This window comes from Miniopterus natalensis, chromosome 5 (assembly GCF_054644295.1).
Source record: "Miniopterus natalensis isolate mMinNat1 chromosome 5, mMinNat1.hap1, whole genome shotgun sequence".
Taxonomy (NCBI): domain Eukaryota; kingdom Metazoa; phylum Chordata; class Mammalia; order Chiroptera; family Miniopteridae; genus Miniopterus; species Miniopterus natalensis.
This window is the reverse complement of record NC_142085.1, coordinates 72,535,418-72,552,888: the sequence shown is the minus strand read 5'-3', so window position 1 is coordinate 72,552,888 and position 17,471 is coordinate 72,535,418. Positions and strand designations below refer to the sequence as shown.

The following is a 17,471-nucleotide window of genomic DNA, read 5'->3' as shown; positions in this document are numbered from 1 at the left end:
AAGTTAAAGAAAAATTGCCACCAAAATAAGCCTGGTATATAGATGTTCACGCTGTGTGATGTCTGCTTGCCTTTTCTTTCATCCCCTCTTACCTGTCTCGTCAGTTTCTAAGTGATGATATGTATTTTTGGATTTGATAGCAATGCCTATGGAACAAGTGGTCTAAAGTGGTATGTAGCAAAATAAATGGGGCTACAGGGGATGAATTGTCTATCTGCTGATTATACATTACTTGAGTGGAGGAATAGCTTTTAATGATGGTTGTGGCTCAAACTCCATGGAGGGGGGTCAGCCTTCGGTGAAAACTTATTCTAAAGAGATTGACAGGAAGGAGACAGAAAGGAAAAAGCATTATAAGCAAACCTCATATAGGTTTTGATATTAAAAAACTAAAATAAATAGTTATTCAGCTTACTAACGGCTCCACTGTGAGTGCTCATTTATATAAATATTTACTGAGGGTCTATCACATGCCTGGGATTGTTCTCAGAGATAGATGAGTGCACGAGACAGACATGTGCCTGCCTTCTTGGAGCATTACATCCTGGTAATGCTAAGTTAGTTGGATTTATAGGGATTGGTTTTTTAGCCAACAAATATTTACTGACTATTTACTCTATGCCAGGCACTTGGAATATCATAAAAAATCAAATAGACATAGTCACACGCTCTTGAATCTCACTCTAGCAGATCAAGTAGATTCAATAAAATCACTGTGTGTAACTATAATAAATACATTATAAGTGTGCAAAATTCTGTGAAGGGAAAGTGCAGAGTTCTTAAGCAGATTTAGGCAGGAGAATATTCTGCTCTAGGCTAGGTAAAAATAACTTTCTTCCTAAACTTTTTTCTGAGTTAAGAGAATCAAGTCAGCACAGAGCAGAGATTGGGATAGCCAGCGGCCCATATCAGGCAAACAATGGAATGTCAACAGAATTTGGCGTACCAGAGGCATTGTGGTCCGCAGCATTGTTCCCTTAGTCCTTTTGATTCCTTGTCTAGGAGTTCCTGTATAGTTGGCCCCTGGACAGCAAAGTGGGAATTGTTGAATTACTTCTAGCCATTGTAATGAATTCTGGAATTAGGTTTATCTTTTGCCTGGCCAAAGACTACAGCAAACACCCCAACACTTCCATGGTGCCAAAAAGCTGCTGGAGACACAGAGCTGGAATTAAAAACAAAGCAATTATACAACTGATTCATTGCAAGAACATGTCCCCCAGCTGAGATCATTGGTTCTGAACAGAAGGAAGATAGAAGCCAAGAAAATTTGGAGAGTTGATGAGAAATATGTGTCTCACGGATAAAAACTGCTGCTCCTACAATTGTAACACATCCTGGGCACAAATAAAAATGAAACCATCATCGCATTATGCATTCTTTAGTGGGGACAAGCTGATCTACAGGATTCTGAACTGCCCACCTCTTCATCGGGAGGGGGCTGGGCTATGTTTGGAGACTTCCATTTTTCAGCACTATTAAACAGACATACAATAGGTGCATAACAACTACTAGTTTAATTATTATAGGTTTGTTTTCATTTGCTACCTGATTCCCTGAATGATAAGAGAGAGATAGAAATATCTGGTGATGAGCAAAGGAAACGTACAAATTATAAATTAATTTAGAACTGTGTTATGATCCAGCCAAAATACTGAAAATGAGTGCTGTGTGGGTTAGCTTCCGCCTCTACCAGCACAAATTTGTCCAGAGGAATGACTAGTCTAAAAGCCATATTTCATGGCATCTTCTTAAGGTCAAGACGGGCTGAAAATGAAATCAGAGGACAAGGCTGGGATTTTAGAATATAGGAGAGTTATAGCATTAGACCACTTGGCTTCATGGTCTCAGCTTCGCCACTGACTAGCTGGGAGACTAGGCAGGTTTCTCAGCCTTTATTCCCCCTTCTGTAATATGGGCACCTAACTCGCAAGTTTTTCTCAAACGAATCCTTTGAGTTCATGCCCTGACCACAATTTCTGGCACATAATAGGTGCTCCATAAATTGTAGTTTTCACTCCTAATGGTTTTCTAAAATAATTCTAATTTCTGCTCAAGATTTTTCAATAAATATGATTTCTGAACACATAGCTGAAGGCAAACCGTCATAAAATTCTGTAAGACGTTTTCTACAAATATACTCACAAACCAGGAAACATCCTCTTTTTCACGGCCTGATCTTGTTACAGATTATATGGCCACCACACCCACCCAACGGGGCGCTTCGTCTGGCCTCTCTGAATGGGAACTAGCCTCCTCCTGCAATCGGCTATCACACAACCCGGCAGAGATTTAGGGTCGGTTCCCCTCTTAAGGACGACTGTGCATGCATAAGCGGCATTATCTTGCTGTGATCCCAGGGGCACGGAGTCCAGAGAGCCTGTGCACTCCGGGCGTGTGCATGCTTGGTCTCAGGCCCTGGGGAGGCGAGCACAGGAGGCTTTCATCTAGAGTGAAATCAGGCTGAGCCCGTAAAGATGTTTTATGCTTTGTGTAAGCTGCGAAGTGTCATGACTCTTGGAATAACAACAGCCGTGCTGAAGATTTGACACACTTTCCCGCCTGGTATGCGTTGGCATAAACGGTCCCTGTCCCCGCAAGAGTAACTGACACCATCCGGGAGGCTCCGGGCCCTCAGCGCAGCCAGCGCCTGAGTCTCCGCGTTTCTTCTCTGTGTCTCTTTCCAAAGGTGCGGGGACCCAGCGCGACCCTCCCCCGCCCCCCCCCCGCCCCCCCCGCCCCCCGCCGGCTCGGGGCCGGTCTCTCCGGCAGCCGCTCCGCCCCCGGAGCCGGCTCCGCGTCCGCGGGGCGCAAACAGCGCGCACGGCCGGGGAGCGGCCCGCCCCCTGCCTGCGATAGGCCGCTGGGAACGGCAACAGCTGTGTCACCGAGAAGGGCAAAGCCCTCGGGGGTAGAGACAAAGTTGGTCACAGATCACACCGGCTTTGCCCGAAGTTGTGGTTTTTTTTCTTTTTCTTTCCACCTTCTTTAGCGGGCGACATGGGGGCGGTGACCGCCGCTGTCGCGGGGGGCAGCCGGGGCGGCTCGGGGCGGAGGGAAGGGCTGTAGCTTCACCATGGTCCCTGCTGAGAACGCCGAGGGCCCGGGTCCGCTGAACCCCAAGGGGACCCCCGCCGAGACGGACGGCAGCGACGGAGCCCGCGGCCGCCGGCACCCCCCCTGGGCCAGAGGTAAAGCGAGGCCGACGGGCTGAACGCGCTCTCACTCGCGGGTGTGTGTGTGTGCGTGTGTGTGTGCGTGTGTGTGTGCACGTGAGCGTGTAGGTGCACGGAGAGAAGGGGACAGGGTCTGCTGGGACGAGTGACAAGGAGCTCTAATGTGAAGATTGAAGTCCCACAGATTGCTAAGCTGGGTCCCCTCGATTGTGCTGACCGTGTAACGTGCCAATGTTTTTTCATTTGGGGACAATTCACCGGCAACACAGTCACATATGTAAACACACACACACACACACACACACGCACCCACCCACCCACGCACCTTTTCACTTGTCACAAATGGACAATCTGTAACAAGTGGACCTTATAACCACCATTTGTTAAATCAGTATTTTAAGTAGGATTCACGAAATTATTAGTTACATAATCAATGAACACACCTTTGCTTTTTTAAGTTCGCAGCATCTGTTTGTAAGGAACTGGAGCTTTATGCCACTGGGAGCCTAAAACCTCTGCTTCCGTGCTCCTGCTTTCTTTAAACGCGGCCCTCTGAACTGAGGTGTAATGCTTTTTCTCCTGGAGGTGGAATCTGCTGAAGTTTTCATTCATTTCCGTTGTCTCGGCTACACCGAAGCTTTTCTCCGGTCCCACACTTAGCAGCCCCACAGGCGCTCTGACACCTCGGCGGCCTCTGCCCTTTCATTCGGGTTCTTCTCAGAAGCACAGAGACAAACTCATGTGAAATGAAGCCGGGCACAGAGTACAGCCTCCTTCTATCCCTCCCTCAGCTCCTTCTGCTCCTCCTAAGTGCACGCACATCCCCAGGCCATGCCCTGGAATTTCATGGATGTCCCAAACCCGAAATGACAGGAGAGCGCTCGCCTTGGGTGGGTCTTTCGCACTGTGGGTGTGGGCTCCAGGGACCCATTCCACAGCCTCCCTCCTGGGGGCACAGAGCGGGGCCTCCTGGGGTCTGAGGAGCAGCCTTTCTCCCTGTCCTGCTCCTTGCTCAGCCTTCTGTTGATTTCCCACTTCCAGTCAAGAATGAGTAATACACGGGGCCATCTTTCAACATGGCCCAGCTCTCTCTTAAGCAGAGCTTTCTCCAAGTGTGTTCTCCGGCCCCTGAGGCTGAGAGCAGGCAAGGGAAACTCGTACTGGTGGGTGAAGGGAAAGAGTTACAAAGTTCTCTCTGAACTTCTGCAGGATGGAGCTGAAGGGCAAACTGAGGCAGTGACAGCCACAGAAAGGTGACCTCAAATAGTGTCAGTGATAATGACACAGAGATGAAAAGAAACTTTTTCCTGGAGGGGCCTCCACTGTAACAATTGAAAATTGACTATTTATTATTGATATGGCTTTATCAATAATAAATTGAAAGCATAGTGTACTCTGAATAGGTTAAGTCACACAAGTTCATAGTTATCCCCAGGGAAGGTAAGATGTGTATACATTTGCAAAAGTTGAATACATATGCAAAATATAAAGTGCAGCTGTTTGTGTTGTTGAAAAGAAGTGATAAGTGAATAGATACTATAATTTTTTTTTTTTTAGTGAAACTTTATTATGTAGAAGGGGAAGCCTAAATGTTTCCGTAAAAGTTTAAATGAAATCAGCTTTGATTTATGGTACATATAGTTCGTATTTAGATGAAGCCAAACCTTTTATTATGACTTTTGTAATTTTTTCTAAGTTGTAAACATCTCTTGGTACCAAAGCTAATTATACATATACATATATATGTATATAATTAATGTGTAGTGTAGACTGACTCTGTAGTTTTGAGAGGTTACTTAACCTCAGTTATTGGGATTATATTTTAGTATGTTTGATGAAAATGTTGAGGTTTAATGAAATAATATTTGACAAATACTCCTTTCGACTTCTTTATATTTTTAAATTTCCAAGTTTCATTCAGAGTATTTAAAATATGCTTAATAATTATCACACAATTCCTGCGTTGAAGGTAGCAAATTTTTCTCTAGTCCTGGATGGAACAATTAAAACACAAGGAGAAATGCGTTACACAGTCAGGACAAGGTAATTAAATCATTTGAGATACTGAAAAATGAAACAAAAGTCCTAAGCTCTGTGACTGCACCCCCTTAATGCTATTACACACAGCAAAAAGTGTTGACAGTTCTTCCTTGACCAACCTCTTTTAAGCTGGAAAGAATGCTTCGTTTCAATGACTAGAAGATAATGAATTTAAATTCATTTTCAAAAATCTATGACTCAAAATGGGTGCATTTTAAGTAAATTTTTCAGTGTTCATAGACATGTTATAACTGACTTCATAGGGCAGGGTTGAGCTCAATTTGAAACCCTGGTGCCTAGAGCCAACAACAGATATAGGTGAATTGGGAAACCTCTGCATGGCCTTCTAGAGCATCTCACCTAAGCAGGACATGAGGCCAGAAGATGTGTGGTTGGCCCAAGTTCATGCAGTGGCTGGTGCAAAGCTGGCCCTGGCCATCTCTGGCCTACACCTAATGCCTGTTCCTTCATCTCAGTTGCTGGGTCCCCCAGGCTCTTTCAGTTTCATGATTCAAACACCTGGCTAGGGTGAAGATTTCCTTAAACCTCTCTTTGCCCCACCAGCACTGCTTTTTCTTCTTGGATCTTCCCTAAAGAGCAGAAACCAAGAACAATATTCATTGTATGAGTGCAGGTTCTCAGCACTGCAGGTCGAGCTGATCAGGCAGAGAGGGCTGCACTTCATGCTCCCTAAGGCTCTTCTAAATCCCAGATGCCACAGTCTGAGATTTAATAAATGCACACTTCCACTAATCAGATAAATACTCTAAGGAAATCTCAAATATTTTTAAGGCTGTGAACTTTTTACAAATGGAAGCTGAGTAGGTGGTCAGTACATAAAACAGGTAAGCATGGCCAGCTCTAGTGGAAAGAGGGGAGATGGAGAAAGGGAGGCCCTGTGTCCTGGCTCCCTACCTGCTCCCTCCCATTCCTCCTAGTCCTGAACAGGCAGGCTCCTGGTTGGGGATCACACTGAGCAAACCGCAAGCCCATCACTACTCTGGTTAGGCAGGCCATGGTTTTTTGGTTGGAGTATATTTACAGTGTTCTTACTGAGTATTGGACTCCCAGATTTAGCTTAACCTGGCCCCTTGAATTCAGTCAGGCCCAGCTTCCTTTCTCAAGCTTCCTTGCGCAGCCTGAGGGGAAGTCTACTTGTAGGAGACTTTGGGGAACACACTTATCCCCAGGGAAGAGAGAGTCAGGTCAACCAGCTTGATCTAATATCAAAGCTTTAATTATGAGAGGAGCAATTCTAACAACAGACTAGCCACTTTAGGAAGATCCAGGTCAGGGCCATTCCCAATTTTCCAGACTTTCCATATATTAAAAAGAGAAGTTACAAAAAGTCTAAACTTGAGGATTTTCATTACTGTAAGGCCTGGACAGGTGGCTTCTTCAAGATCTAAGAAGCAAGAAAGCTCTAAATAAACATGGTAAGAACTGTTTCAGGACAAACTCTGGGTGGTGTTTGGTTCACCCAGATCCCTTTTTTTTTTTTTTTTTTTTTTTTTTTTTGAGAATGAGCAGCATTCATTTGTGTGGAATTAAACCCTTGAGTTTCCAAGGTCTCTTCTCCCTCTGTCCCTCCATGAAAGAAGTCCAGCTGTCATTAGCAGAGTAGGATGAAAGCCCTTGCCCAAAGTTCCTGTTCCATATTTACACAGTTCAATCCAGCATCAGGCTAGCTAAGCTTGTGTTCCCACCTGCAGTCCTTCAGTCCATTGCATGTGGGGTCTGCATGGCCCATGGCTTCTGGGATAAACTGCCACTGCCCATTGCTGTCCTGGTTGCAAACCTCACGGGGTCCCTTAAAGTTTAGGAGATGCATGCCCCTGGGGAAGGGGAAAGGTACGGGTGTGCTCTTGGGAGGGAAAGAGCACTGGCTCACCCAGATCTTAAAGAGCTCTTGTTCCACTCTAAGATCATGTCACCAAGAAGGGCAGAGAGGCTGCCACTTGCCACAGACCACCTCTTGGCTGCCACGGCAGCAGCAGACACACATTCATGGGAACCTGTGGTGGCAGGTCCTGGCAAATATGGATGAAGGTAGGCCAAGGAGCCGCCAAGCAGTGCTGCTGACCTGGATTGACTGAAATTAGCTGGCAGGCACCAGGGAGCATGAGCTGGTTTTACAGTCAATGTCTACTCTGGTAGCTCAGTGCCCCTGTTCCAGTTGTTAATTATTTTAAACATTGCTCTTCTCTCAGTAAGATTGTCAGCAGTAGTTGAGGCCTGGAGATCCCAGGAACAGGCCTGATGGTAGCTGATAGGACCCTAATATGAGCTCTCGAGACATGTTCTTTGTGAATTCTCAAGGGATTACTTTCTAGTGGTCTAGATCTTAGAGTAGGTGGTAAAAACAGAACTCAAAATACAATGAATCCACCCTGGAGCTGCCTAAGGAAATGTCAGTTTACAGGTATATATAAAAGATAAGTCAGCTGATTTAAAAATGTAATTTTTAATTGCTATAGCTGTGCAGGATTATATTTTTCATTCAAGAATAGTTAGCTCTTAAGCCTGGTTTTGTAGGTAACATTTTCTCAACAGGAGTAATTCAAGCACTATTTTGCCTCAGGCTTCAAAGAGCTCTGAGAGCGCCAAAACTCCCTCCATTAGAATGCAATTAACTTGGGCTTCTAAGAGCTGGAGCAGCTATTTTCTCAGATTTTATGAGCAAGAACTGGTTCTATAAGATTCTTAAATGGAGCTGAGTTCGGGCACCCTACTTCAGTTTTGTTTCTCATAAACAGTCTTCCACAAGAAGATGAGTTGTTGAATAAAATAAGGGAATGAAACAATGTAAAAGGACACCAAGTTATGGTCACGAGAAAGGAAAAGTTGGAATGGGCTTATTTGACCTATGGCAGCAGAAAAATAAATTTTCCTTTTACCTTTCTAAGTTCTGGCTTGACTAATAAATTAACATGAAACAGATTAACAGCAGAAAATGACTAAATTTATTACATATATACATACAGGAGCCCCACAAGAATATGAGACTGGAGCACAGATGAGACGGTTGAGGCTTACATGCCACCGTCAGCTAAGGAGGGAGAGGGGTGTTGTGGTTTGGGACATCACAGAGTAGGAAGGCAATTCATACGGAGATGAAAAGCAAAGGTTTGGTAAATAAATGTTTGCTGGGCCACATTTAATAGTGGGACACAGAGAAGACTTTGATCAAAGGGGCCTTGCTAGGTTCCTCTGTGTCTGTCACACCTAGTTCATTTTAAACTGTGGTTGTCTATGATGGTAGCTCTCTTCCTGGGTCAGGCCCTCTCTCTAAATTCTTTTAGGCAGTTAGGGAGAGGTCAAGGATTTTTTCCTGAGTCTTTCTTTTCTTAAAAATAACCAGGTTAAAATAATCAATGTTCCAAAAGGCATACTTTGGGGTACCAAACCCTTTTTCCCCTCAGACCAAAGACCATGTAAGGATGATTTCCCATCCTATCTTCCCTCAAAAAGTACCAGTTTCAGATAAAGGCACAAAACCTGAATTCACCGCCCTCCCAAATATTTCCCAGCTGAAACTTTGAGTCAAATATATTGCCTTTATAGTAAATCATAAGTTCATATGGATTATTTTCTATTTTAATTTGGTTCAATGGTATCATTTTCCTTCCTATGTCACAGCACACTCATTTAAGCATTTGCTAACTGTGATATACTAATTTTTCCATACAATTTAACTAGAAGCAATAATAAGACTAAAGTAATTTATCACATTATTCTAATTTTAGGAGTTTTGCCTTCATGCTGTTCTGCCAAAATATCAGGAGAAAAAATGCATTCTTTTATTTAACTTATAGGAGCATATTTTTTTCCTTAAGTAAATCAAGTGCAATTTACCTTTAAACTGTTAAATTGTGTTTCCCTTGGAAGTAACAGCTTCTCAGAAACACATATGACTCAGGCCTGCCTGGCATTGTTAGGTTCTGGAAGTGTTAACTATGTCTGTATTATTTTATCCAAAATGTTTTGCTCTTGCACACACCTGTTGCCACACTTTGTGGAAGTTGGAGTCAGGAGCTCTGTGCAGTGCTAACTCTGCATTCCCACCAGGGATCACACACATGTGGCACAAGTGCCACCATCTTGTGCCACCAAATTCAGATGTAACCTAGAAAATGCCTCAACACAGTATTCACAGTGACCATCCTGCTGACTACACTGTCCACCCAGATAAACCTCTCTGCCATCTATGTCTAAGATAGTGCTGGCACATGGTACGTGCTGAATTGTTAAATGAGTAAATGAGTTAAGAAGTGTTTGTTGAGCTGAACTAAAGAACAATTCAACAGTACTTATAGAGAGGCACGGTGCTGGATACTTCAAGGTAAAAAACAAAACTAAGATGTTATTCATGTCTACAGAGTTTACCAACCCATGAGAAAGGTAAGAATCTAAATAACTACAAGACAATTATTTAACAAATTTTGACTGTCTACTAGGATTCAGACATGATGCTAGACCCTGGGTCCAATGGTGAACAAGAAACACCCATGCAGATGCTTATTAGCAATTGGTGGAGAGAAACAAGAGATCAGGACGCCTACAATGGAGTGGGTGGCCAGACAAATAATATTATGATAGTGCACAAGGGACAGCTCGGCCAGTTTTCAAAGGAGCTTGGAAGACAGTGTTGCTAAGCTGAATCAGGAAAGTATAACTGAGGCCAATAGATTTACAGAGAGCATTCGAAGCAGAGAAATTAGCTTGTATATAAGTTTGGAGAAGAATGTCACCTTCAGGGAACTGCAAATAATTTTGTATGATGAGAGCACAGAGTTCAAAGAAGGGAAAGAAGATGACAAAGGAACCTGAAGATGTAAGCAGGGCCAACAGCGTGGGCCTTTGTGGGTTAAGTACCACAAGAGGAGGAATCCTCAGAGAGGAATTCTCAGTTTCAGAGAAATCAAGAAAGTTCCTGAAAGCGATGGTAGTATTGACAGAATTAGGGAGTCTTGGAGAACCTCACCTGCAAGTCTCCAAATCCTCCAGCTTTATGGGCTCATCATTCTTTTATCATTTAAATAAAAATAACTCCAGCCCCCCATAAGGTTAAATTCACATGCCTCTTTGCCCCCCACTCCTCCTCCTGCCTCAGGGGACTTGTTCTTCTGATGGCTTCTTGAATCCACTTCCTGCTTCCACCGGACCCCTGCCCTGCCCTTCCTACAGCTAGGCTTTTCCCTGTGCTGAATCCATATGTGGCCCCTTTACTTCATATACTCAAATGCCATTCATACAAGCTCTTTGTAAGTTTGAAAAGGGCTCTAGTGCAATTAAGTATTAGCTGGGCCCATTCTTAAAATCCTCTTGTCAAATCCACCATAAGGAATTTCTTGTAAACCAACTTTTAAAAAATCCACAGACCTTTTGCCTATTGTTCCCTTGTGTTCTCTCCACATCCCCCACCCCCATCCCACCCCCCACTTGACAACCTGTCCTGACCTTTTTTCTTATTTCTGGACCTTTTAGTCTCCCTCCTTCTCTCTCTCTCTCTCTGTCTCTCTCTCTCACACACACACATCAGCATTCTGCCTTTATGTTGTGCAAAACATCTTGGCATCTCCTCCTTCTCTCTCCCCCTTTCCTGTATATTATCAACGTGCCATCCAGGCATTTATTTTCAGTAAATAAAATGCTCTTCCTAAGAGTTTTACAGCCACAGGCTTTACAAAATTATTTATTTTCTTCCCATTTCACTTCCCTATGTAAAGAATTTTAAAGAACCAAGGCTGATTCTCAACCTTTTTTAAGTACACGGACTCCTTTTAAAATAGTAAAACAAGTTCAAATTCTCACATAGTAGTCTTCACAGTTTTTTATATTGACTAGAAAATATAAAATGACAGAAAGCTACTATGCAGTCACTAGCACTTTGAATTTAAAAAAATTATCACATTTACATGTTTAAAATCTTGAAGTACAGATATATATGTTACTTACTACTTTTTCCAGCAGTCAGTAATCATTGATGGAATGAAGATGCTTTTAAAAGACCTTGTCAATTTTAAAATGTCCTATACTGACCACATCTCACACGCGTTGAGAACCTCCACCCTAGAGGTTTGTTCTCCAGATTCACCCCTTTTAACTATCTATTGAAAATCCCCACAAAACATTGAAAGAGATGAAAAATTATAATAGCATTAAAGTCAGACATATTTGCCAATGAGTTCTGACTTAATCCTAAATAAAAGGCAAACATTTGGATGATGTATAAAATAGGGCAGTAAAATGTTAGATTTCCACAAGCTCTCACTGTGCATCCCTCGTTGAAAGAATGTTCACCAGCCAGAGAAAGAGAAGATGTCTTCATAGCCCCTACAGCCGCTTACCTAGGTGGTCAGAGTGCAATTCTTCCCATCCTGTCTTGTCATTATTCTTTTTCTATATCTCTTCAGGAGCTACAATTTCTAAGATTTCAGCAATCTTGGGCTAGATAGGAAAGAGTACTCACTGCATTTTGAGATATGAAATCAGTGTAAGAAGGGGCAAAGCCCAGAGGAGCCACTGGAATGGTGCAGTTTTGCATGTACTGTTTTTGACAAGCAAAAACCTACAGGCTGCTTTAAATAATGCAGGAATAATATCCCTTATTCAGAGTCAGGAGGTCAAATAAATTTCTTTCTGAGTCCAGTGGAGCCACACAAGAAAAATAACTTCTAGCTGTGAGAAATTTGGCTAGCAACTGTGCACATCAGTTGCTCCTCCAGGTCTAACTAAGCGGGGTTTGCAACTGCAACTGGGTGGCTAGAATGAGGTCAGGCGCAGCCAACCTAACAGCTGTTGCAACTCCCTTCTGATTTTGTGTCTTTCCTACTTGGGGAACTAAAAGATTCAGATACTCACTTCTAAGTCTCTCTTGCAGCCAAATTTGACCATGGATCCCGCTGGTTTTGGTCAATGAGACATTAGGATGACTTTGTTAGAGAAGAAAAAAAGTTTTCCTCAATCCTCTTAGGGTCCCATGAGGGATCTGAAAATAAACTGACAGAGTAACCAGGAGAAAAGCATCCAGGTTTCTTTAATATAAGTTTGATGAGGTGTGGGAGTCTTCATAAGGAAATGAAGACCCAAAAAATCATTGAACTTGAGTATATTTATGCCAGGTTTGATGTAGAAATATGATAGATGAGGGAGTGTGAGATAAGTGTAGTAAACTGGGAGAAATTTTACAAGACCTGCTTGTTCGGATTCCTCTTGGCGTCTCTTTGGAGATAAGATCGGTCCTTTTCTTCTAGTATAGGGAGGGCACTTCTCACAGGGCTTTATGACCCGCTTCAGGGGGAGAGCGAGGGGAAGGCCAGAGGGACCCTCCTGCATCTGCCATTTTCTTAAACTCCTTCAGTTTAAAATATCCAATATGCCATGGTGCCATATTTTGGAGCATTGTGTCCTGAATCTCATTATCTTCCAAGGTACTTCTGGAACTTTCCTTTCCTGATAAAAGGAAAGGTCTTGCCCTAAGACTTCTTCCATTGTCTCTTGCCTTTGGATCTGGTTGTGGGCGAATCTTATGCTTAATGCTATGGCAGCCACCTGGCACCTATGATGACAAGTCTGGACAAAAGCCAACCCTCTGAGGAGGTGGGAACAGAAGGATGGCCAGAATTCTTGGAGACACCAACCTCAACTTGGTCTTCTCGCTAATTAATCAATAGGTGCCACAGTGTTTGAGGCCCTTGTTTGTCAGGCTTGGGGTTTCTTGCAGTCCAAAACGTGAATCACCACTGATTTGTGGGGACTGTGTAAAGAGAATGCAGCAGATCTGGTTTGGGGCAAGTATGTTTTAAATACAAAGGCAATGCATGCATTCTAAGATTTCTTTTTACAGGAAACATAAATTTTGTAGAGCACCTCATTTGTTTTCTATAGTTTTTTAAAAAATTGACTTTGAAAAAAGAAATGTAGGTCAACCTCTAAGAGTAAACGGAGGTGAAGCTGGAGCTCTCGCAGAACCAAATGCAAACAGACCTAGAGAAGACGCGTAAAGAGCGTGAGGGGGCTAAAAGTGCAAGAGAAGAATTGTTATCTGAAATCTGTGATGTGGAGGGTAAATATGAGAAGTTATTCTAGATGCACATGAAAGGACGAGGAGAGAGAGATAAGAGAAGAAATGAGTATATATAACTAATGCTAAAACAATTATTCTTAAATATATTGGGAGAAAAGTACCCCAAACTACTAGAAGAAATCTTTTTTGAGTAAAAGAACTCAACTAGTTGCAGAAAAATGTAGAAGAAACAAGCACTTTATCTTCATTGAAGTTCCACATTGAAGGAGGGAAGAAAGGAAGAGCAGTAGAGAAAAGCCTGGAAATCGTACATGTAATTGGGCAGAAAGGATAGTTTAAAACAAAGTAAAATGCAGGGAAGTACTAATGTGCAAACTTAAACAATGTCTCCTGTTTAAGCACCCTGAGTCAATAAAATTTAGAAAAAATTAGTTCCAGGAAAGTGTGTCTGTGAAAGTACTACTAAATCAAACCTAGGATTGGAAAAATAAAAAAGAAAGCCAGCAAAGCTCCTCTCTTTTTGTCGGAGAAAGGTCCAACAATGGTAGGTACAGAGAGGCCCCATAGTCTTGTCCGAGTTGCATTGTATGCTAGAGAAGGAACTGACTTACAGGGGAGGAGGGGATAGCAGTTAAAGGCTGGGACCCAATATACACTACCAGGTGGGGTGCCACGCACGGCCCAGGGACAAGGGGCAGCACCTGGGACCTTTGCCAGCCGTTGGAAGCACCACAGCTCGTCTCTCCGCGGGACGTGCCCTCTGGGAGATTGTGCGGAAGCTTTCTGGTTAGGTCAGCGCTCCTCCTTCCCTCCTCCTTCCTGTGGCATCCAACACTCCTGCCGAGCTCTTGCGACAGGTACAGTGTGGGACCCCCCCATACAGACACGTCTGCTCTCAAGAAACACCCAATCTAGGTGGGAAACAGATGCAACAGAGTATAACCCGAGGTGCTGTAAGGCCATGCAGTAATGCTCACCAAAGAGAGGGGGTCTGGGAAGGTTTCGGAGAGGAAGGGATGTTCCAGTTGGATCTTCCAAGACAAAGCAGGTTCCCTAGGCTCTGAACTAAGGGGAAGGGCACGCTGGGAGGGGGAACAGCGCGAAGAGAAGCACCAGTCTGGAGAAGTGCCCCGGATTTTCCAGAACCAGCATGTGGTACCTGAGACTGCAGGGGGATACCTGGTCCACTGAAAGGGGACTGCTAAGTGCCGAGTCAGGGGTGATGCACTGGATTGACATTTAGTAAAATATAAATACACGAGTGACAATGAAACGCTTTATGGTCTGTGCAATGCTTTTCATGTTAGCAGGCTCGTAATAATAGTGTTGATAGCTTTATAGAAACGCTAACAGTGTGCTTTTCAAGGCTCGGCATTTATGTAAACATAAGTGTCCGTACGCTAGCCATTACATAATACTAGATATTAAACTTAGCCTGCGGACAAAACTGTGCAGAGGAGGGGACCAAGGGTGGGTATTCTAGAGTGCTGCTAGCATTCATCTATTTATTCCCTCAATAAACATTGATTGTTTATCTGGTGCCAAAGGCCAGAGGCGGGAATACAGATAAAAGTAAAGCAGAGTGCTTGGCTTCAGGAGGCTTTCAGCCTAACAGGGGATGACAAACAGGTGAATAAATGGATCCCTTAAAAAGTGGCAGGCGCCTGAGAAAGACATTTCATGCACAGCGGAAGCAGAGGGGCCTGTGGCTGTCATAGAGGAGGTGGCACTTGAGAGGACTCTTGAAAGATAGGTTGTTATTTGGGGAGGAGCAGAGAAAGGGGAGACCACAGCTGCAAGGACATTTTGGAGCTACTGCAAGTTTTTCTCAAGCCAAATAATAGGGGTGTCTTTTAAACTTGTGAAGCATTCACACACAGTGGGCCAGGCCATATAGTTCCCTGGCCGCCTGCCCCAAACAACCTGGGCCTGCACGCCTTCCACTGCCGTGGGACCGAGGCAGCCGGCGAGTGTTCGTTGTGTGCGCGTTATGGACATACTCTGGAATAGGCATGTAATAGGGGAAAAAGAAAGCAGGCAGCAACTCAAATATTGTGGAAAAATTGAGTGTTTCAGTGCATTCCACTTAGTTGTGGTTTCATCTGAGTCACCGAGAGCTGGGCAGACAATGCGGCTATTGTTGCAGTGGCGGCTGCAGTCTCATGGCTTCTGGGGGCTGCGTGTCCTTGGTGCCCTCACGGAGGGTCTCAGTGCCCTTGTTTGCAAAAAGCCTCCTGGCTGTGATCTCATCTTTGATGGGAACGGTTTCGCTCCATTACCTTATTGAAGAATCCTTATCGCATCATCAGTTTGCTGGTCTTCTGCCGGAGCAGCCACACAGGCGGGAGGCTTGACCCAGCAGCCCGTGGGGACCAGCTGCCGGGCTCCAGACAGTTGCCACTCCTGTGATGTCCAAGAAGGCTGAGCATTCCTCATGGCACTTTTGGAGAACACAGGGATGTCGAGGAAGGGCCCCTGTAAAGCAAGGCCATGAGCAAAATGGCTGGGAAAGCTAAACTTCATCGGGAACATTAAGTGCAGACTGCTTGACTTCAGGGTTGGTGTTTTGTTTAGTTTTGTTTTGTTTTTTGAAAAGGCACTAATTGTGATTCCTTACCCTGCTCTCTCCTTCAGCACTGGCTGCTTCTCCTGTCCACCCAACTGCCCCAAACTCTCCCATCGTGTTTAGGCCAATAGAAATCTCACCTTCCTGCCACATCCTTTCTCTCCTGTTCCCTGACAGATTTCTTGGAAAAGTTCTCTTTCCTTTTTGGCATTCATAGGATAACATCTTGCTTCTATCATCAAAAATAGACATAGGAAAAAGCCCACTCTTTAGGTCTCTCTTTATGGTTTTTATGTGGTAAAACAGCACCAGGAAAATTACCTGTGGGGAAGTTAAGAGGGAGGAAAAAACTTCCCTCTACCCTCAGGGTTCTTCTAGCTGGTCTGATAATCAGATATGAGACAGAATAGCAAGGGAAAATAACCAAATTTAATTACATACATATGTATGGGAATCCCACATACATGAGCTAGCCAGAGACCCCACGTGCACAAGAGGTTCAGAGATAGAAAGGGGGATTGAGGTGTATATGACATTCTGAGCTAGGTATGAGGTTAAGGCACCTTGGGGCTTCAGGAAGCAATTGCAGGGAAAGAACATGTTCAGTAATTAAGAGTTTGCCCTGCTATATATGTAGGTAAAAAGTTATTTCTGGTGATAACTCTTATAATGGGTCAAACTCCAAATTTAAATTCTTCTAGGTAGTTAAGGGGAGGAGCAGTTTCTCTTGAGCCTGCAGAATCTTGGTTGCCTTTAGCTCACAATAATCTGCATACCCCTGAGGCACATCTTGGGGTAGCTCATTCTGAATCTCTACTAAGTCCTAACGTGTCACAGGGCTTCAATCTTGAAGGACTAGGTTTCCACACTGAATTGGAATTCAAAACCCCAAACGGGCAGGCAGCTTGAGGACTGCAGTAGAAATTCAGCAGTAACAAGGGGCAGTCATGAGATGAGTGGGGAAGCTAATTTTGGGCAGTACCTCTTAAAGCACACAACAGGAAAGGTGTACTGCCAAATAAAATTCAGACAATGAAGACCTTAGCTTGATTCTGAAGCATATAACCCAGCTGGTATGCCCCCGTCCATGTGAGAATAGTGTCATAGAATATCCTAAGACAACTTTTTAAGCTTTTAAAGGCAAATTCCCTAAATAGATTAAAGTGATATATAATTTTGTAAAAAAAAAAATTTAACCAATTCTTATAGAAATAACTTATTATATCTCTGAAGAATTATACTCAGTACTAGCTGCTGGGTCCCAAGGGGAACATTGACAAACTGGGATGGTTTCCAGACCCTTTGCACACACCCCAGTTCGTCAATGTCCTGTGAGCCCTGGCTAAAGTAAGTAAGCCTATGACGTTAAATCCAGAAAGAAGAAGAGAAAGTTGGATCCCTTTTCTCTTGGAAGATATTTCCCTCAGACTGCAAGAAGCTGGTTGGCCCCAGCCCTTACTCCTGCTCCTCCTTAACGTGCCAGCTCAGGCTCTCTCTAAAGTAGGTTAATAGAGATCAAAGGCAGGGACTCTGGTATTTCACAGGGTCTTTCCTTTCGTAGGGAAGCACTTGTTCCCATCTCACAGGAAAACTAGGAAGGGGAGGGGACGGTCAAGGTTACAAGGACAATCTTCTGCTACTCAAGCTGCTCCGGCATCTA

General features: G+C 43.9%; 1 protein-coding gene across 2 annotated transcripts in view; it reads left to right on the top strand.

Moving 5' to 3' along the window:
• The first annotated feature begins 3,063 nt into the window (after positions 1-3,063).
• Positions 3,064-17,471, top strand: part of SLC2A12 (solute carrier family 2 member 12) — a 41,355-nt gene continuing 26,947 nt past the window's right edge. For both annotated transcript variants that reach the window (XM_016204945.2, XM_016204944.2), the window contains exon 1: positions 3,064-3,191. In XM_016204945.2, coding sequence (XP_016060431.2) covers positions 3,077-3,191 — 115 coding nt within the window. In that variant the 5' untranslated portion in view covers positions 3,064-3,076. The remainder of the gene's footprint in view (positions 3,192-17,471) is intronic.